The sequence below is a fragment of the Muntiacus reevesi genome, chromosome 3, assembly GCF_963930625.1.
Source record: "Muntiacus reevesi chromosome 3, mMunRee1.1, whole genome shotgun sequence".
In the NCBI taxonomy this organism is placed as follows: domain Eukaryota; kingdom Metazoa; phylum Chordata; class Mammalia; order Artiodactyla; family Cervidae; genus Muntiacus; species Muntiacus reevesi.
Window position 1 is genome coordinate 66,966,598 of NC_089251.1, and position 21,845 is coordinate 66,988,442.

At 36.5% G+C, this 21,845-nt stretch overlaps 1 protein-coding gene across 3 annotated transcripts in view; it reads left to right on the top strand.

The window, feature by feature from the left end:
• Nucleotides 1-21,845, top strand: part of ASB3 (ankyrin repeat and SOCS box containing 3) — a 115,565-nt gene that overhangs the window by 63,805 nt on the left and 29,915 nt on the right. For all 3 annotated transcript variants that reach the window (XM_065929298.1, XM_065929300.1, XM_065929299.1), the window contains 4 exons: nucleotides 7,687-7,799; nucleotides 8,391-8,526; nucleotides 11,060-11,237; nucleotides 13,606-13,803. In XM_065929298.1, coding sequence (XP_065785370.1) covers nucleotides 7,687-7,799; nucleotides 8,391-8,526; nucleotides 11,060-11,237; nucleotides 13,606-13,803 — 625 coding nt within the window. The remainder of the gene's footprint in view (nucleotides 1-7,686; nucleotides 7,800-8,390; nucleotides 8,527-11,059; nucleotides 11,238-13,605; nucleotides 13,804-21,845) is intronic.

Below are 21,845 nucleotides of genomic sequence, written 5' to 3' on the forward strand. Positions count from 1 at the left end.
CAGGAAGTGGAAGGACAAAAAAAAAGCATAAAGGTTCTGTGTTAATAAGCATCTGCCTACCTGTAGACCCAGCTCTGTTTTTTGGAAGAGAGAAAAATTGGGCAAGTGAATGATTGTTCATAGAGGAGGTGACCATGGAAAGAAAGAGGATTATGGACTTTGAATTGCTTTTTTGAATGGGAAATGGTGTGTATGTTTGTAAAACGGATCAGCTATGGCTGTGGAGGAGGAAAGTTAAACAAAAGCATTTATTAAACTAAAAAAGCTGATTTGTGGGTGATTATCATGGAGGAAGTAATTTGGGCAGTAAATTGGGGAAACCTGAGAGTCTGCACTCTCATTTTAGAGGGGGCCTGAATATGCAGTTCTTGTAGTGCTGGTGATGGTTGTTGCAGTTAATTGGGTTGTTGGTCAGAAGGATTGATTCTGCAAAGGGGACAGACTGACCTTATGGTACATAGAATGATGGTGACCAGTAAGAGAAGTTTAATCAGAGGTCTGTATAATAGAGATAATTTTAATTATGGCCTAATTCCTCATGATTGAAAAACTGATAACCTTCTGAGTATCCTATTTGTAGAGTTTGTTAGGAAGAGAAGTTGACCAGTAGTTTATCAGGAAGGGGGGATAAGGGGACTGAGGGAGGGAAAGAAGGAACATTTATTGAGCACTTACTATATTTACTTATATTAATTATTTAATCAAAATAAAAACCCATAGGTAAGTAGATTATTCCTATTTAATAAGTGTGAATGAAGGAATAACTTGCTCATAGCTGGACAGAGTGCCTGATTACACAGTCTGTGTTTTTTCCATTAGAGCTAGGACACCATTATGATCCTAAATTATAATTCAGATATGTTTGAGACATCTGAGCATTTGTGTGAGCATGAACCAGTAATTGGCAAATTCGGGGGTAGAATGAATGGTTTTCAAGTGAAGATTTTTATTTGCCTGACTGGGAGGTAGGGGGCGTTTTGGGAGACATGGTTAAAACAGCCTGGAATTCATATTTGAGCCCTGTAGTGAGAGGAGCTGAAGGCAGAAGGTGAAGGATCTGTCTCTGTGAGCGGCGCTGAGAGGCACAGGGTTTTTAGTGGCCCTACTCTGTAGGAGGCTTAGGGACGGAGCATGTTGGAGGTTAGGGCACAGGGCATCTTCTCCATGGCTGCTCAGATACATAGCACGTTGCCTGTGGGACTGCAGGGAAACCAGCCATACTTGGGCATCTTGCATACTGAGAATTGGGAGATAAGCCTATGGCCTGGACATTCTCATTGCTACTGTGGTAGTTATAAACCTCAAATGCCCTTTACAGCTGTGAGCCTTCAGGAAGGTGTCTCCGAGCAGAAGATGACAGGTTTAGGAGACAAGAAGTCTTTGTTGGGATAGAATTTGTTAGGTAGTGCAGCTTCCATATTATGCAGGTGGGGCCATGAGCTGGTGAAAAATACTAAAAACTTTTATTGTGAAGCATTTAAAATGTATTTGAAAAGAGAACATAATATAGTGAACTCCTTTGTACCATCAGCCAGTTATAGCTGTTATCAACTTATTTCTTCTGTAACCCCAATGTCAGGATTTGAAATTTTAGTTTACAGTTAACATGACTTGACTTGCTCCCAAGTTAATGAGTCCCAAAGGAACTCAGAACAAAGACAGTGTTATATTTTGTTGATTTATTCATATCTCGACCACTTTCAAAGAGAATTTGAGGTAACTGATGATTAAGGTAAGAGTAAAAATTACACATCTACCAGAATGGCTGAAAAAGAAAAGATTGAAAATGCCAGGTGTTTATGAAGATGTGGAGCAACTGGAAGATGGATTGTTGGTGGGAGTGTGGGTTTGTTTTAGCCACTTTGAGAAACTGTTTTGAAGAATTTACTAAAGCTAAATATGTACATATCTTTTGTCCCAACAATTCCGTCCTTAGGAATATATCCAAAAGTAATGTTTATCAGTGTTCACTCAAAGTGACATGTACTAGAATATTTTTATTGTTGCACACTCTTTAACAGCCCCAGACAGAAAGCTATCCAAATAGTGTCTACCAGCAATAGAACGGGTAAATAAATTGTGTTCTGTTTACACAATGAAATGGTATACAGCAACAAAAAGGAGTGATTGGCAACTGGAGACAGTAATATTGACAAATCTTATAAATATAATGTTGAACCAGAGAAGCTAGATGTAATAGAGTTCACATCTTCCTCAACTTAGAAAAGGGTTACATCCCAGTAAACCCACTGTAAGCTGAAAATGTTGTAAGTTAAAAAATAGTGTTTTAAAAAAAACAATAGACTGGTTCCAAATAGGAAAAGGAGTATGTCAAGGCTGTATATTGTCACCCTGCTTATTTAACTTACATGCAGAGTACGTCATGAGAAACACTGGGCTAGATGAAGCACAAGCTGGAATCAAGATTGCTGGGAGAAATATCAATAACCTCAGATATGCAGATGACACCACCCTTATGGCAGAAAGTGAAGAAGAACTAAAGAGCCTCTTGATGAAAGTGAAAGAGGAGAGTGAAAAAGTTGGTTTAAAGCTCAACACTCAGAAAACTAAGATCATGGCATCCAGTCCCATCACTTCATGACAAGTAGATGGGGAAACAGTGGAAACAGTGGCTGACTTTATTTTGGGGGGCTCCAAAATCACTGCAGATGGTGATTGCAGCCATGAAATTAAAAGCCGCTTACTCCTTGGAAGGAAAGTTATGACCAACCTAGACAGCATATTAAAAAGCAGAGATATTATTTTGTCAACAAAGGTCTGTCTAGTCAAGACTATGGTTTTTCCTGTAGTGATGTATGGATGTGAGAGTTGGACTATAAAGAAAGCTGAGTGCTGAAGAATTGATGCTTTTGAACTGTGGTGTTGGAGAAGACTCTTGAGAGTCCCTTGAACTGCAAGGAGATCCAACCAGTCTATCCGAAAGGAGATCAGTCCTGGGTGTTCATTGGAAGGACTGATGTTGAAGCTGAAACTCCAATACTTTGGCCACCTGATGTGAAGAGCTGACTCATTTGAAAAGACTGACCCTGATGCTGGGAAAGATTGAAGGCAGGAGGAGAAGGGGACAACAGAGGATGAGATGGTTAGATGGCATCACCAACTCAATGGACATGGTTTTGGGTAAACTCTGGGAGTTGGTGATGGACATGGAGGCCTGGTGTGCTGCAGTCTGTGGGGTCGCAAAGAGTTGGACACGACTGAGCAACTGAACTGAACTGAAGAGCCCTGGAAAAAAATTAAACTATTATTATAGCTAAGTTGATTTAAGTGGCTTGTTGTTTGCACCCCCCTTTTATAATCATTTAAATTCTTCCACAGAGCTGTCAAGTATGTTTATATAATCATCCTTAACTTACATATAATGTGAAGTCTTAAGTGTAGTGACTACTTCCAAAACACTGGTTTGCTGATTTTTGGGATCTATGTAATTCAATATGGCTTTTGTTGTTTTTAAAATCAAATTTTGGAAAATTTCAGGCATTATTTTTTCATATATATTTTTTTGCTGCCCGATTCTTATTCTTTTTTCCTTCTGGGACTCCAGCTAATGTATGGTTCACTGTTTGATGTTGTCCACAGGTCCCTGATACACAGTTGATTTTCCTTTAGTGTTTTTTTTCCTCTCTCAGTTCTTTAGATTGGATCATTTATTAATGTCTTCAAGATCACCAACTCTTCTATTATCTCTGATCTTTTAAGCACATCCATTTCTCTTTTCAGTTCTAGAATTTCCATTTGGTGCTGGTTCTTTTTTTTTTTTTCTTAAATTTTTTTTCCTCTGCTCAGATTCTCTCTCTAGGTTGTCTGTATACCATAGATATTAACATACATTTATAGTAGCTGCTTTAGTTAACCTGTTAAATCCAAAATCTTGGCCATCTTGGGGTTAGTTTCTCCTTACTACTTTCTGACTTGTATACTTGACATTGTGGATAGTATTTCATAGAGACTTGAATTTTGTTATCCTCTGAGAAATAATGATTTTTTTCTTTTTTTAAATAATAGATTATTTACTGGCTTATTACCTGAAATATGTTTAGGTTTGGTTTTGTGCTCTGTTGAGATTGTATTTCCCAGGTCTAACTCCCCAGAAGGACTCAACTCACATCCTCTGCCTCCATCCTGATCAGAGCTTATTTTAGGCTTTGTAGAGAAGGTCTAGAGTAGTCGTTAGTCTTAGATGTGGTCTTTATTCTAAGGGCTCTGCCTTAGATATCTTAGATAGATGCCCAGTGTTAATGAGGTATTGAAGCAGCAAGCCATGTGGTTTCACCACTCTGACTGGGCCAGAACTCCTAGGAATTCCGTTGCCCCTCACCACTGTTAGTCTTCTGGTTGTCTGTTCCATTCTTAACTCTTTAGCAGTTCTCTGGTAAGATTCATCTTCCTTGTACATGTGTAACCCAGACCTCAAGCAAGGATTCTTGGCAGACTTCCACAGTGGGACCTCACCTCTGCACAGTTCTCTTTTCTCTTGGGCTTTGCCCCACCGATTTCAGCTGCTTAAACTGATCTATTCCTCAGCTCAGCGGACCGCTGTACTCTGCTGGGCTCTTTCCTCTTCTTGCAGTATTCTTTCTTCAACCTTACTCTTCTTGTGCCTGGACTTTAGCTCACTGCCCCATAATCCAGAAATGTCTCCAGGCAGATAGCTGGGATCATCATGGGTCTCATCTCATGTATTTTCTTTCCTTTCTTTAGGAATCATAGTCTTTTGCCCTGGTTTAATACTAGAAAAAGTTGCTCTCTATTTTCTACTGTTACAATGGCTAGTTTAGTGCACAGTTATAGTGTTGTATCAAGAAATACAATTCTGAAACCTGTTCTGTTTGGAGAAGAATGAATTCTTAAGAAGAGAAAAATCTCATTTTATTTTAGATATTTATTTTTCATTCACCTAGTAATGCTTATTTGTTGTCTGTCTTCTGTCTCCGATTGGCCCTGAGCACATAAGGGGAAGGGGACCCAGTTTCTCTCCTCAAGAAGTGTAGTTTCCTTATAATAAGGAGGAACAAATATTAAGTTCAAGTTTGGGTATTTTTTTAAATTAACTTTTATTGAAGCATAGTACACTTGGTCATAGAATGGTTACCACCGCCCCTTCAGTTTGTTAACTTGTCATATAAGGATGAAGAAGTTACTCAATTCTTCCAAAGGAGAAGCTTTGAAGGTAGTGTTACCAGCCAGGGTTCTTGGTCTCCTTAACCAATAGAAATTGATCAGAGGCCAGACTAGAAATTCAAGCAAGGCTTTATTGGAGCCCCTGCTACAGCAGTGGGAGTGAGAACAAACGAGGGTTCCCTTGCTCATTCCCTGAGTGGGGGCACACTTGTTCCTTATGTGGAGTGAGGGCAGCAGTGTGACCAGTTTGGGCCAGAGGAGTGGCTTAGGTGCTTCCCTACGTCTTGTGTGGTGTTGTGTGCAGGGGGCCTGCGCAGTACCCTGCTTTTGCCCCCAACCCCCTTTTGCTCTAGGTTCTTCAGAAGTGTCATTTGGGTTTTTTAGTCTCTTTTGTCTAGAATTTGCCCCATCTATGCATGCATCGTTATTTTTAGTACCATACAATTTCTTGCTATTTTGTTGCTTGAGGAGATGTTTGTCCAGGTGCAAGCATGGTAACAGGTCTCAGGTCTCAGCCTGTCTCTAGGGTGTAAGCTCTAAATACGCTTTTCTAAACCACTATTTCTTATTTATCACGCATTAATCAGCCAGTTGCTTTTTTTTGAAATAATTAGCAAAAGCTGTAAAAATGCTATTTTGCCACTGAGAAATTTTTTCACTAGACATGCAGAAATCACATATCTTAGTGTATTTATGATACTAAAATTTTTCTCTCTGACTTCTGTACTGTATTTAATAATCAAAACAAATTTTTTTTGACTTTCATTTTTAGAAGGTCAGCCTAATTCATGGAAACAATCTTATTTTCACTCTGTTTCATATATCACCAATGACAACCTGATAATCTTCAACTCAGGGTCTTGACTGTAGAGTGATTTTTGCCAGCAGTCATTGATAATGATGTATGAATTGGATATGAAACAAATTTACTTCCTTTTCTGTCCTGACCTCCACCCCAAAAATAGGTTGATTTTAATTGATTATAGAAAAATAACTTAGCTTGAAAAACTGTCGTTCTTTGCCTGATAAAATGTCCTTGAATATTAACTTAGAAATAAGAGAAGTTAGGTTAAACTACTTCAGTGATACTATCTGAACCAAGATATTTGAATATCTGAAACCTTCCAGTATAAGAGGATTCTTGATTAAAGAACTTCTTACAATCCTTATGAGGGAAATTTAAGGATTTTATCTTCCCATTGTTTCATCTATATTACCATTTTTCAAGTGTGGTCCTTTGTGCGAATGTCTAGTGCATTTTTAACTTTTGACTGAGACTTGTTGATTCTAATTTCCTGCCTCCTGCAATGGTGGAAGATACAGAATAACTGTATACTTGAAATGAAGTTAAAAATCTTGTTTTTCAAAACTCCTTTCCCATCATCAGGCACAAAAATCAGAGCTTCCTATATACATCTCTGTTCCTTTTAGGTACTGATATTTCTTCACAGTTACAGTTCTGAAAAGTTAGTGTGATAGCCTAATACAGCATTCACAGTATACATAATTTGCTAATGGTGTATGTGTGTACTTATTTTGTTAATGTCTAGCTATCTCTGGCATTCTGTTTTTTCATTAACTCCTCCAGAATTGCCCACCTTCATAACAAAATTTTGTGCAGATAATATTGTAGAAAGTTCAGCCCCACTGTTTGTTGTATCAAGTTAATAGCATTATACCTATGTCCATCCTCACTAAGTAGGGTTTATAAACTGTTATATGTGCATGATACTAGACTACACATATCCTGTGCTAATATTAAGTTAGATATGTGGGAAAAAGTAGCATAATGTAATTAGTAAAAGGGCACATAATTTTTAGGTCTCTATAGGCATGCAAACTCTTCCTTCAGTCTATTGTAGTAGCAACTTGGGAGTCATTCGTTTAATTTACTGTAGTGAAATAATATGCATTTCTTTAACAACGCTCCTAAGTTTGTCTGGAGTCCCCTTTTAGTTCAAATAAGCAGGGTTCTACTAAATTTTCATTCGTTGATAAAAGAACATCATTTTAACAAAGATTGTTGTTTATTATGCTAAAAATATCTAAAGTAAAGACTTGCAGTATTATGCTTGCAGTTTGCTTGTCAGTTACTGTTGTCATTTGTGATGAAATGGTAATAGTAGCCAACGTTTCCATTCTTTTGAGACTGTTTCTCCAGACTGATGCTGTTTCTTCTTAACTGTTCATTCCATGTGCCTTCCAGTTGCATTTCTAACAAAATATAAACATATTGTCTCCATTATCAGAGAGAATAAATGTTTGCCTCTTGCATCCATTTCTTCTGTATCTTTTAAGATACAGTTGAAAATAATTTTGTGTGTGTCCCAAAAGAGTATATATATTAATGGATTTGGGTTGAGGTAATTGTGATAAATGTTTTGTACTTAAACAAGGAGAACACATATGTTTTGATTTGTTGATAGGAATGGTCACAGTATTGTGAGTTCTGGGCTGAATAAATGATGGAAACATCACCAAAGTGCCCAGTTGTACAAACAAGCCTTTTTACTGATGATAATTTTTTTAACTGCTGTATTGCAGCTGTTGAAAATGGACAGATGGATGTGTTAAGGCTGCTGCTTCGATATGGAGCAAATGTTAATGGATCCCATTCTATGTGTGGATGGAACGCCTTGCACCAGGCTACTTTTCAGGTAAACTCTGCTTTTATTATTTCATTTCCATGTAAATTGTGTGTTTTACCCTTTTAAAATGACAATTCTATACAGTCTTTGCTTCCTACTTGCCTGTGATTTATGGTGGTTAGGGCAGTACAGAAAGGCAGTCTAAATGGTGATGATCATTCTGAATAAGCCTGCTGCTCTAGTAGTTCTAGCAACTTTGGGCTGCAGGGATTATGTAAGTTTTTCAAATGTTGATAGCTTAGTTAAGAGGCCGTCAGAATATTTGGGATATATAAATTGATAGTGAGCAATGGTTTATTATATTTATAGCACTTTGTTTAGAAACTGTGATAATACCTTAGTGCTTGGGCTTGCAAACTAATTTTGTGGGATTTTTATAAGGATTCTAATTCCTAGAGATCATTGTTTTATCTGTTTATGTTTAATGGGCTAGCTTAAGGTACAGACTAATGATTAACACTTTCTTCCCATCGCCCAAAACACTTTTAAAAGAGAGTTTTCCTTCAGTGAGGATAAAAAGCATATACACACACAACAATAAAAAAAGAGATATCTTCTATTGTTGTTTTCTCTTATTTAAAATATGAATCTGTGCCTTAGGAAAATGCTGAGATCATAAAATTGCTTCTTAAAAAAGGAGCAAACAAGGAATGCCAGGATGACTTTGGAATCACACCTTTATTTGTGGCTGCTCAGTATGGCAAGCTAGAAAGCTTGCGCATACTTGTATCATCGGGTAAGACTCATCCGTTAGCCTTTGCACTGTTAAGATCACAAGTTTAATGTTGTATCCTCCTAGGAAGAGTAATTCTTAACTAGATATAAATCAGGTTCTGAAATTTATTGTCTTATGTTAGTGGTAAATAAGAGTACGTACAAGTTAATTTGTAAGCCTGGTTACTAAGTCCCTATTAACTAGCATAATACAGTGCGCAACGACTAACTTACCTCAGCAGGACCTTAGTGATCTATTGCTAAAGTAGGTTTATTGGCAAATTGAATGATGGGGCTCTCCTTCCATTATAGTGACCTGAACGGTTCTAACTTTCTCGGGTACATGACTAATATAGTCTTAATTAATCGTTTTAGATAGCTTTTTTGTACATTAACCCTCTGACTTGTGTATTTTGGTTAATTGTGTGATATTTAAATGGGTTTATTTCAAAGCCTGTTTACACTATTATGTTAATAAATAGCAACAAAACCTGCTTAAAAGTTTTTCATTGACAGCCATCACATATTCAGCATTGTCAGAGAAGATGTTGAGGTGGCATGCTTATTGCTGTGTGACATTTCTGTGACCAGAAACATTTGTTATATAAGGGCTTTTCAGTTCTTCTGACACCATTGCTGTGCGCAGTGCTAACCTGACAAAACACGGATAGCTAAGAGCAGATGGGAGAGACACCAGATTTGCCACCACACAATTTTTTTTTTTTTAATATCTAGGCTTTTCACATATCTTCTATAATATCTAAACTTTTAATAAATTACGAAAACAAATTTCTGCTTTCTCATTATAAACCTTGAAATACTCAAGTTGGCATAGTAAGCAAGAGAAACAAGCATTTGTTAAGTGTAAAATTAAGATACGTTACAAATATCAGGTCTATAAATCTTGAGAGTTGAGATAATCCCTAAAGTCATTTATTCGAGCGTGTGTTTTGTTGTTGTATGAAGAATCCCAGACTCTTGAGCTGTTTACGTGACGTGCCAGAGATGTATAATAGAAACCACTCATTGGCAGAATCTGGACTCGGACACAGGACTTTGATTTCTTATCTTCCTTCTTCTGTGCTGTACCTTCCCACGGACTGTCATGATGCATTTTATGACTTCCAGTCCCAAAAGTTCCAATTATTAGTGTGTAACTAATACTTAGAATGAAATAGGTTAAACTGCAGCTTACTGACACTCCTCATGCTGAGCCTGTCTCCTGGAACACTAAGCACCTGTTTTTTTTTTTTTTCTTCTCTCTGAATAGTTATGAACAGCAAGTTGAAAAGGTATATAGGTAGGTTTATAATGCAACTATACATGTTTCTAACTCTTTAAAATGACTTTCAGTGAATTCTTCCTTATTGCCCCAACTTTTTTACCTGAAATTTTAAAGACTGGTTCCTTATTCTTACACATTAAAATTGTCAGTCAAAACAAAACATTGCTTAAAAAAAGAAAGTTAAGTAGGTTTCTTTTCTGACTTAATCTTTCCTCAGCTGCAAAGTTCATTTCTTTCTAATGCTGACAGTAGGTGAAGCATCCAACTTGTACAAGTCAAGAAGATTCTATGTATCTAGACGTGTTGAATATCCAGTTGGAATTTCTGACCATTCGTAACTATTGGTGAATTCTGACTTAGCATTTGTATTTTGCATTGTTCTTACCCATTTCAGGGCTTTGGTTTATTCAAGGTGTATTTATGAAACACCCTTTTAAATAAAAAATAGTCTTCCCCCTTGAGGAGGATGACTTTTCCACTGAGGTGTATTCCAGAAATTTAAAAATTTTCATGGTCATGTATTAACACACACATACATAGCACATTATTTGTCAGTGAGAAAAGTTGGAGGAAGTCTGCTATTTTTGAAACCTTCACAGAAATTGAGGTCACTAAACTTTTTCACATCTTTATACATTTGCATCTAAATAATTGATTAGATTTATGCTTGAAAATTCAGCTTAGAAACCCATTTAAATAGAGCTTTTTCCTTTTATTGTGGGCTCTTTTCATTATATACTGGTCATGAAGAAAAGGGATATAATAGAGAGTATAGTCAACCTTAGTTTAAAGTCATAGCCCCTGTGTATATCATATCTGCTGGAATTTTTTTCACCACTCTTAGCCTGAATCAATTAGTTGCATCTATGAGGTCTCATAATTTAGATTTTTTTTCTTATTCTTTCAGTAATGATCAGAAATGTTATCCATACTTGATGATTTGCATTTTTTTAAAAATGATTGCTTATTAGACCCTCAGAGTGTTTGTTGGAGGAAGGGTTGGAATGAAATGAATCCTTCATAGAGTAAAATTCATATTTTAGCTTAAAAATGAATTCTAAAATATTAATCTTTTTTTCTTGTTAACATAAAAGCAAAAACAATTTAAATGATTACCAATAAGAAATTGAAAATTAATGTTTCAACAACAATATCCATTAAGGAGGAAAATCTGTTGTACCCTTTTAAGACAGCTGCTTTGAATTGTTTGTTGATTATCTTTTTTAATTTTTGCATTAAAGAGGGTTATATGTTAAATGTTTTATTTTAGGTGCAAATGTCAATTGTCAAGCCTTGGACAAAGCTACTCCCTTGTTCATTGCTGCTCAAGAGGGCCACACAGAATGTGTGGAGCTTTTGCTCTCCAGTGGGGCAGATCCTGACCTTTACTGTAATGAGGACAATTGGCAGCTACCTATACATGCAGCTGCACAGATGGGCCATACAAAGTAAGTGTTAAAAATGAAAATAAAAATGGTCTCATAATTGAGAGGTAGTAAGAAATTAGATCTTCTGGACCAGACCCTTTACCTCCAGACATAATCCTTGGTGTTCCCTTCTCTACTGATTTGCTCGATGATTAGGCCCACCCCCACATCTGTCTCCCATGCCATCCCCTGCAGTTCTTAGTCTTGCACTTTCTTAGAGTGAGGCAGAGTGGCCCAGGAGACCTTCTCAGGGTGTTAAGTCTTCCCTCTGACTTTCTTAAGCTACTCTTCCACTCCTTTCCAGTTTTATCCTAGACATCTTGAGGTACTGATCTGATGACTTTATTCAACTTACTTATGTTACCTCCCTGACACCAGAAAGGTTTTGGATTTGTGATCTCTGTTGGAGTTCTTTTTTTGTGGGGTCTAGGCAGTCCGCCACATCTTGAACCCTTTGACTGGACTTCTCTTTGTCTGATTTCAAATTCAACCTGGTACTTTCTCATGCATCTGTTACTCTTCTTCCCTAGCCAAAAATTCAAATGAAATTTTTGGAGAGAGAGAGACTTAAAGAAAGTTGAAATTCCCTTAAATTGGGAGTTCTAAGAATCTTAGAAATTATTAAACCTGGTTTTACCTTGAGAATATGGCAGCCTATCTTAATATAGATTGATACCAAACAGTTTTTAAAAATATATATTTAAAGTTTTTAGAGTCTTAATACTGCAGTAGTAATTTTTTTATAACTATTGTTAGTATTATTTAAAAAGTAATAGTGAAATGGTCTTGTCTTTAATATTTAATATGTTCGTATAGTAGAAAAGCAGATACTGTAATTGTGTTATTATGCCACTAGGTGTCATGGTATTTTACTGTTTTCTTAAAGATATTTGTAATCTTGTTTGTGCCTTGTTGAAGAGTTGGTCATGGACAGGAAGGCCTGGCATGCTGCAATCCATGGGGTTGCAAAGAGTTGGATGCGACTGAGCCACTGAACTGAACTGAGAGTATAGTTTTTCCAACTCAGTTAAAATTTTTAACACATTTATTACATGTAGGAGACACTCGACAGGTTCTTTATTTTAGCAAAATACTTAGGTTTAAATATTTGATGTTTTTCTTTACTCTTGATATTTTATTTAATCATAAATCTACAGTTATACTCTGAGCTTTAAATTGATGTCAGACCCCTCTTGAGAATTTGCGCTGCTGCTGCCTCTGCTGCTGCTAAGTTGCTTCAGTCATGTCTGACTCTGTGCAACCCCATAGACGGCAGCCTACCAGGCTCTGCCATCCCTGGGACTCTCCAGGCAAGAACACTGGAGTGGGTTGCCATTTCCTTCTCCAATGCATGAAAGTGAAAAGTGAAAGTGAAGTCGCTCAGTCATGTCTGACTCTTTGCGACCCCATGGACTGCAGCCCACCAGGCTCCTCCCTCCATGGGATTTTCCAGGCAAGAGTACTGGAGTGGGGTGCCATTGCCTTCTCTGGAATTTGTGCTTATTTGTTCTCAATTTTGAGAATTCTGTTGGTCACTGATGATTTTCTTTATAGTAAATATAGGTTCTCCTTAAATATTATTATCTTAGTCCTACTTTACCTAAGGAAAAGTGGCAAAAAGAAAGAATGTTATAAATATAGTTTGGCATAGCTCTGCCTTCCTTTTCCCAGAAAGAGGAGAATTTCTGGCTTATATTATCCTTATAGTATAGACCTCTCCAGCTGAGTGCTGGCGGTAAGTCTAAAAATAAGAACTTATATTTTAATGATCTTGTTTAGAACTTTCTCTAGTTAGCTACTAGTCTTTTAAATAAATCTGCCATAACACATAAAAGAGCTCATCTTCTTTTCTGAGAATAGGATATTTTAGCAGAAATCCTGATTTCTTCCTGATGTAAATACTGTTCATTTCATGTCTCTCATCATCCTAAAAAATTCTTACTAATTAGAAAAATAAAACTTGTGGCTGCTACTTTACAAAGGAAAATAATTTATTGTCTTGATATAAGTTTGTATTTAGTGTAATGAAGTTTTGAAAAATTTATTAGATCATAAAACATCTCATATAAAATTTGAATTTTGGGAACTTGAGTAGTGGTGGTAATGTAAACAATTAATAAAAAAAATAAAAAAGGACAATATGTCACCTATTTACTTTTATAGGAACATTATTTAGTTTTGTTTCAAATATGTTTAAGGGCCTTTTTATTAAGCAACAGTAATACGCATTTTGGAGCATGTAGCTTGTAATAATTTATTGTATATACAAAGTACACTGAAGACAGACAGACTTCTTAAATTCAATCAATGGGTGACTCAAAATATGTACTGTAGAAATGTCTACATTATGTACATACAGAAACATACTCCTGAACTTGTGTATTTGCAGAATCTTGGACTTGTTGATACCACTCACTGACCGGGTTTGTGACACTGAGCCAAACAAAGTGAGTCCCGTGTACTCAGCAGTGTTTGGAGGGCATGAGGAGTGCCTGGAAATGTTGCTCCAGTCTGGCTACAGCCCAGACGCCCAGATGTGCCTTGTCTTTGGATTCAGTTCTCCCTTGTGTATGGCTTTCCAAAAGAAGTACGTATATCTACTTTACTTTTATTCTTTTTGACTGTATGGAGATGTGTTTCCAGATGACTCTTTTGTGATAAAATAGCATGTCTTAGAGCTAACTTGGGAACTTAAAAACAGAAAAACAGACAAAAACAAAAGCCTCTATGATGTACCTTTGATTGTTTGACTAATCAAACTATAACAAAAACAAGGTGATAATGTCAGGTTTTTTTCCTTCTCTCTTTGGAGCTGGATGATATTTTTTGGTGTAGCAATTTCAGGAAATATATTTAATATATTAAAGTAAATGCAGGAATTCTCTGATATCTTTGATCTTCAAAACACTTCAAGAATTAAACTAAGTTTTACAGTGACTAAGGCCTGAGGATTTAATGTTTAACATGGTGACTATAACTGACAACACTGAATTATAGAATTGAAATTTGCTGAAAGTAGAACTTAAATGCTCTCTAAAAGATAATTATATGAGGTGATGAATGTTTCTATGATATATATGTGTATCAAATCACCACATTTTATACTTTAAATATCTTGCAATCTTGTTTGTCAATTATATCTCAGTAAAACTGAGATAAAAAGATAAAAAAGATTTTAAAATTTCTCAAGTATTGTATTGACTGTGTTTCAGGTTATCATTTAAAATTTATATTTATAAGACTTGTTATGAATCTAAAATAAAACTTTAGTTTTATAGATATTATATCACTTTTAATGTATTTGGTATATAGCATTTATTTCTGTAGATCACACTAATTAAATTTAAAAATGTTAATGTTTCTTTTGCTAATCTACCATGATCCTATGAGTAGAATAAATGAAGAATTATTGATAGATTATTGATTAGCTTCTGGCGAAACTAGACAAGATTTGTCTATCAGACTAGTAAGGTTTTAAAATAGAATAAATTAAAAAAAGGCTATATGTAAAAGAAGCTATATTGAGTAAAATCTATGGTCCAGCTAATAATGAAATAAGTTGTGCAACTAGACGCTGTTACTTTTAATGATGCAAAAGAGATTTGTGGGCTAATCTCAGATTTCATTGGCTTTCCTGGATTCACCATTATGGATTACTACCTATGACTTAAAAATTTATCAAGAACTTACTTGCTAAGCTTTTCATTCTCTACCATCTCTTAACATTTGCTGTGTAAAATAGTTCATTTTTATTTGTTCTGAACTTAAGCTTCTAGGTATACATACACTGTACTCAGAGTATTGGAGTTGTGGTTAATCTGAGTATCTGGGATCTACTCTGCATAACTGATGATTTCATAGTTCACTATATAGTGTCTTTGATTTTATCTTTCTAAACAGGAGGCCTAGTTACTTTAGTTTGCCTCACTAGGACTGTACTGTTGACTGTAGTTGATTCAGTTGTCATTATTTATATCTGTCTCCATTTTTTTTATTATTAGATCAGAATTGAACATTTTTTTATTTGATAAGAACATAATGGTTTTGTATAGCTGTATGTCTGTGTGTCCAGCATATCAGTAATCTGTTTTAGCTTTCATCTTACCTTTTGGAGGAATGATATTTTTGGTTCTTCTGTCATAGCAGCTTAGCTCATAGATCATCATCTTATAAGTGTAGTTTGAATTAAACATGGTAAACCACAGCAGTGCTCCTGTTAACACCAAAATACCTTAAAATGAATGTTTTTTCTGGCCTGAGGAATTGGGTAGAATAGAACCCTCTGGGACAGGGTATGAGGGAAATCCTGGAGAAAGAAAGCTGGAGAAAAGGTTTTCTTAATTCTGTGTACAAACCTATATATGTCCAGAGCCCATCCAACCTTTGAATGCACAGGACAGAAATTACTGATAACAAGATTTGAACTATCACCCAAGTCTCAGGCCCGAGTGGCACATTTCATGGGGCCAGACTCAAAGCAGCATAGCAAAGGGTTGAGAACTGAATTCACATTGGAATAACTATCTATAGAGGTGAAAAAGAAATTGTAGTCTAAACCTAACTAGGTTATATGCCTGCTAAAAAGGAAAAAACGACACAATCAGTATTATGGTCAAAGAATTATAGCAGAACCCAGGGCCCAGAGTCTACACACAGCATTACTATTCATAATATCCAGGATACAATCTAAAATTACTTGACAGAACCAGAAAAATATGACCAATTTTGGAGGGAAAAGACAATTAACACGTGTCAACCCTGAGATGATGTAGATATTGGAAATATCAAATAATTGTAAACAACTGTTTTAATGAGGTAAACACACTTGAAATAAATGGAAAGGTAGATATTTTCAGCTTTGAAGTAAAAATTAGAACCAAATGGACTTTTTAGTAAAAACTGAAAAGTGTAATATCTGAAATGAAAAGTTAGCTGTATGAGCTTAATGCTGCTGCTGCTAAGTCGCGTCAGTCGTGTCCGACTCTGTGCGACCCCCCGTAGACGGCAGCCCACCAGGCTCCCCTGTCCCTGGGATTCTCCAGGCAAGAACACTGGAGTGGGTTGCCATTACCTTCTCCAGTGTGTGAAAGTGAAGTTGCTCAGTCGTGTCCGACTCTTAGCAACCCCATGGACTGCAGCCTACCAGGCTCCTCTGTCCATGGGATTTTCCAGGCAAGAGTACTGGAGTGGGTTGCCATTGCCTTCTCCGGTATGAGCTTCATAGTGGAATGGAATTGACAGAGGAAAGAGTCATTTACCTTGCAGATAGACCAATATAAATTATCCAAACAGAAGAACAGAGAAAAAGAAGATTGGGGGGAACAGAAAAGAACAGAGGCTCAGGGACCTGAGGGACAATATCATCAGTGTTGACATTCATGTCATTAGGATCCAGAGAGAGGAGAAGGAGATTGTGACCGATAATGGACAAACACATCCCAACATTAGATAAGGACACAAGTTTATAGATTTAAGAAGCTAAGTAAACCAAAATAGGAGAAGCTCAAATAAAAGCATGCTTACAAAATAATTAAGCTGTTGCAAACTTAAGTAACAGTGTGGTTTATGGTAGTCTTTGGTCACAGATATGAGCTATTAGACTTTGTTTTTTGCTATTCTTGGCAATGTTGCTATGTGAAGTGGCCCTATGTATCATAACTGAAGTATTTTTTAGTGACTTTAAAAGGACTTGTCATGTATTTTCTTCCATGTGGGAACTTATAATTGGACCAAATATATTTTTAATTAGTAAGGTAGGTTTTCAGTAAGAAAACTCTCTGGAAAATGCTATTTGTTAGTCCATAGGGAAAAAGCCAAAACATCAGAATATCTCTTTGATGAGGGTACATTCTCTCAGTCTTTACAATTTACATTTTAATTGTTTGTCAGGGCCATGGCAGTAGACTTAATTTTGAAACATCTTTGCCATTATTTACCTACCCAGTGGGGAATTTAATTGAAAGGGAAACATTTCCCAAGAGACTAAGGCTAAGAGATGGTAGCTTTATTGTCACATATGCTCATATTTAATATTTGTATATACATATAGTACACTGCATGGTGTCTGGCACATCAGACAAAATTACCAAGGTTAATTCTCTTCTTCATTTCTGGAGAAGACATATCTTTTGCCATCCTCTGTTTATCTAAAAATCAATTAAATTTTTAGTCTTTGTAATACATTTACATAAGCTAATATCTGGTTCTTAGTTTTCATGTAATCACTGTACATATAAAGGGAAAATCATTTGATTATTTTGAGATTCCGTGTAAAGCTGATCAAGCAAGAAAGTTGTCAATTCTCCCAGTAGGTTTTGTTTTAGTATTTCAAGAGGGTAACATAGACAGTGCTTGGGGAAAGAAATTGACAAATTTGTTAATTTTTTTATTTCTTTCAATATGCATCTGAAAGTTTGAGTTCTCTAGGTTGCATACTTAAAATTATTTAAATTAATTAGAATTACCTTTCTAAAGAACAATTGACTAATTTTGTTTAAAAATAGCTTTTTGTTCTGTTTCTTCTTAGGACAGTGTATGAATTTCCTGTATTACATTTACCGATTATGAATAAGAATTTGAGTTTTGGTCACAAAAATAATACCAGGGAACTTAGAAGACTATTTTCCAAAATTAATTATTAGATATTTGAATTTTCAGAAATTTGGTAATAGATAATAAGTTTAGTGGTATAAGTTTTCTTCTAATATGATCACAATAGTAAAAAAATGTTTATCAGTTTTCATAATCAGTAATCAGACCAAAAAATAAAAAATAATTACAATTGCAAGCCATAATGGAAACATGATAGACAATATAAAATAATTACATACAGTTTGGGGAATTAAGTAGAGTGATGTGGTAAGTGGAAGTATATACATGCACGTTTTTGTCCTCCCCCTGGCCAGTCTCTGTTTTTGGTTGGTGTGTTTAATCCATTTACATTTAAAATAATTATCAATACATATGATCCTATTTGGAGAAGGCAGTGGCAACCCACTCCAGTGTTCTTGCCTGGAGAATCCCAGGGACGGGGGAGCCTGGTGGGCTGTCGTCTATGGGGTCGCACAGAGTTGGACACGACTGAAGTGACTTAGCAGCAGCAGCAGCAGCATGATCCTATTACGGTTTTCTAATTTGTTTCAAGCTTATTTTGGGTAGATCTTTTCCTCCTTTTGTGTTTCCTGCCTAGGAAGTTCCTTTAACATTTGTTGTAAAACTGGTTTGGTGGTGCTGAATTCTCTTAACTTTTGCTTGTCTGTAAAACTTTTGCTTTCTCCATCAAATCTGAACTAGAGTCTTGCTGGGTAAAATATTCTTGGTTGCAGGTTCTTCCCTCATCACTTTAAAATATATCATGCCGTTCCTTACTGGCTTGTAGAATTTCTGTTGAGAAATCAGCTGATAAGCTATGAGAGTTCCCTTATATGTTATTTGTCATTTTTCCCTTGTTGCTTTTAATATTTTTGTCTTTAATTTTCACCAGTTTGATTACTTTGTGTCCTCCTTGGGTTTATTCTGCCTGGGACTCTGTACTTCCTGGACGTGGTTGACTATTTCCTTTCCCAAATTAGGGAAATTTTCAGCGATTATCTCTTCAACTATTTTCTCAGATCCTCTCTCTCTCTTCTCCTTCTGGGACCCTATAATGCAAATGTTGGTGCATTTAATGTTGTCTTAGAGGTCTCTTAGGTTGTCCTCATATTTTTTTTTCATTCTTTTTTTAATATTCTGTTTTGTGGCAGTGATTTCCACCATCCTGTCTTCCCGGTCACTTATCTGTTCTTCTGTCTGTTATTCCGTTATTGATTCCTTCCAGTGTATCATTGGAAAGACTGATGCTGAAGCCGAAACTCCAATACTTTGGCCACCTCATGCAAAGAGTTGACTCATTGGAAAAGACCCTGATGCTAGGAGGGATTGGGGGCAGGTGGAGAAGGGGATGACAGAGGATGAGATGGCTGGATGGCATCACCCACTCAATGGACATGAGTTTGGGTAAACTCTGGGAGTTGGTGATGGACAGGGAGGCCTGGCATGCTGTGATTCATGGGGTCGCAAAGAGTCGGACGCGACTGAACTGAACAGTGTATTGTTCATCTGTTTGTTCTTTAGTTCTTCTAGGTCGTTGGTAAACATTTCTTGCATCTTCTCCTTTCTGTTTCCAAGATTCTGGATCATCTTCACTGTCATTATTCTGAATTCTTTTTCTGGAAGGTTGCTTATCTCCACTCCGTTTAGTTGCTTTTCTGAGATTTTATCTTATCCCTTCATCTGGGACATGATCCTCTGCCTTTTCATTTTGCTTAACTTTCTGTGACATGGTTTTTGTTCTAATGGCTGTGGGATTTTCTTGCTTCTTCTGTCTGCCTTCTGGTGGTTGAGGTGTCTTGTTGTGGTTTCTCCTTTGTCTTTGGACATGGGGTATCTTTTTTTGGTGAGTTTCAGTGTCCTGTCAGTTGTTGTTCAACAGCTAGGTTGCAGTTTCAGTGCTCTGCTGCCTTGAATCGATCTCCAGTTTTGTTTTGTTTTATTTTGGCTGTGCTGAGTCTTTGTTGCTGAGTCGGCTTTTCTCTAGTTACAGGGAGTGAGGCTACTCTTTGTGGTACATGGTCTTCTCCTTTTGGTATCTTTCCTTGGTGTGGAGCGTGGGCTCTGGGGCTCAGGGCTTCAGTAGTTGTGGCATGTGGGTCCAGTAGTTTCACTTCCTGAGCTCTGGAGCTCAGTAGTTGTGGTGCGTGGGCCTAGTTGCTCCATGGTATGTGGGATCTTCCTGGACCAGGGATTGAACCCACATCTGCACTGGCAGGCAGACTTCTTTACCACTGATCCATCAGGGAAGCCTGTGGTATGAGTTTTGAAATTTTATTTTTATAGTAGCAGTATGTTATTATAGTAATGTTGGTTTGGTATAAGATCATTGTATAAAAGATTTAATCAACACTTATCTGACTTTAGTTATTAATGAGTCAAAAACTTTTTTTAAGTTAGTTTATTTTAATTGGAGGATAATTACTTTACAATATTGTGGTGGTTTTTGCCATACATCGACGTGAATCAGCCACAAGTGCAATATATACCCCCATCCTGAACCTCCCTCCCACCTCCCTCCTTACCCTATCCCTCTGGATTGTCCCAGAGCACCAGTTTGGGGTACCCCACTTCATGTATTGAACTTGCACTAGTCATCTATTTTATATATGGTAAATATACATGTTTCAATACTATTCTCTCAAATCATCCCACCCTCGCCTTCTTCCACACAGAACAAAAGTCTGTTCTTTACATCTGTGTCTCTTTTGCTGCCTTGAATATAGGATTGTTATTAATGTCTTTTTAAATTCCATATATATGTGTTGATACACTGTATTGGTGTTTCTCTTTCTGATTCATTTCACTCTGTATAATAGGCTCCAGTTTCACCCACTTCTTTAGAACTGACTCAAATGTGTTCTTTTTCTTAGCTGAGTAAAACTCCATTGTGTTTATGTACCTTACCTGTTTTTCTACCGATGGACATCTAGGTTGATTCCATGTCTTGTAAGTGCTGCAGTGAACATTAGGGTACTTGTGTCTCTTTCAATTCTGGTTTCCTCAGTGTGTTTGTCCAGCAGTGGATTGCTGGGTCATATGGCAGTTCTATTTCCAGTTTTTTTAAGGAATCTCCACCCTGTTCTCCATAGTGGCTGTATCAGTTTGCATTCCCACCAACAGTGTAAGAGGGTTCCCTTTTCTCCACACCCTCTCCAGCATTTATTGCTTGTAGACTTTTTGGTGGCAGCTATTCTGACCAGTGTGAGATGGTACCTCATTGTGGTTTTGATTTGCATTTCTCTGATAATGAGTGATGTTGAGCCTCTTTTCAGGTGATTATTTAGCCACCTGTATGTCTTCTTTGGAGAAATGTTAGTTTAGTTCTTTTGCAAGCTTTTTGATTGAGTTTATTTTTCTGGTATTGAGTTGTATGAATTACTTGTATGTTTGGAGATTAATTCATTGTCAGTTGTTTCCTTTGCTCTTATTTTGTCCCATTCTGAAGGCTGCTTTTCACCTTGCTTATAGTTTCCAAAAACTTTTGTTTTCTTATTTGTATGTTTTCTGGCATTTCTCCTGAGATCTAGGAATTTAACATTTCTGATGTTTTTTGCACTGTTGGCCTGTTACATTATGGTAAAATTATCTGCTTTTACAAACAGTATAATTAATATCAAAAAGTGATGAAGATAATAAATATAAATAATGGCTCTGGGTTTTAAGTTTTCCCTTCTTTTTTGTTTTATTTAGCCAATTTAACTTTTTAGCTCAGGATTAGCATTCTGAAACATTTTTACTGAGTATCCCTTGGAGAGAATAGGCTTCTATTTGAAGCAGTGACCTTTAGCTCTTCTCCTACTCCAAAGCATGATGGAAAGTTGTCTTGTCTCCTCCGCACTGTACAAAAGAATTCTTTGTCCTTTGGGGCTAACAAGTTAACAGCTTCAGTGACATGAAGCCAGTCTTTCAGGGGCATAGCTGAGTAATTCAACTCAAATGAGAAAATATAAGAAAAAGACTTCTTTAACTGGAATGGGTAAAAGAGATGGGAAGTTGAGAAATTACAGGAAATTTAAACTTATATTAATGCCTTTTATA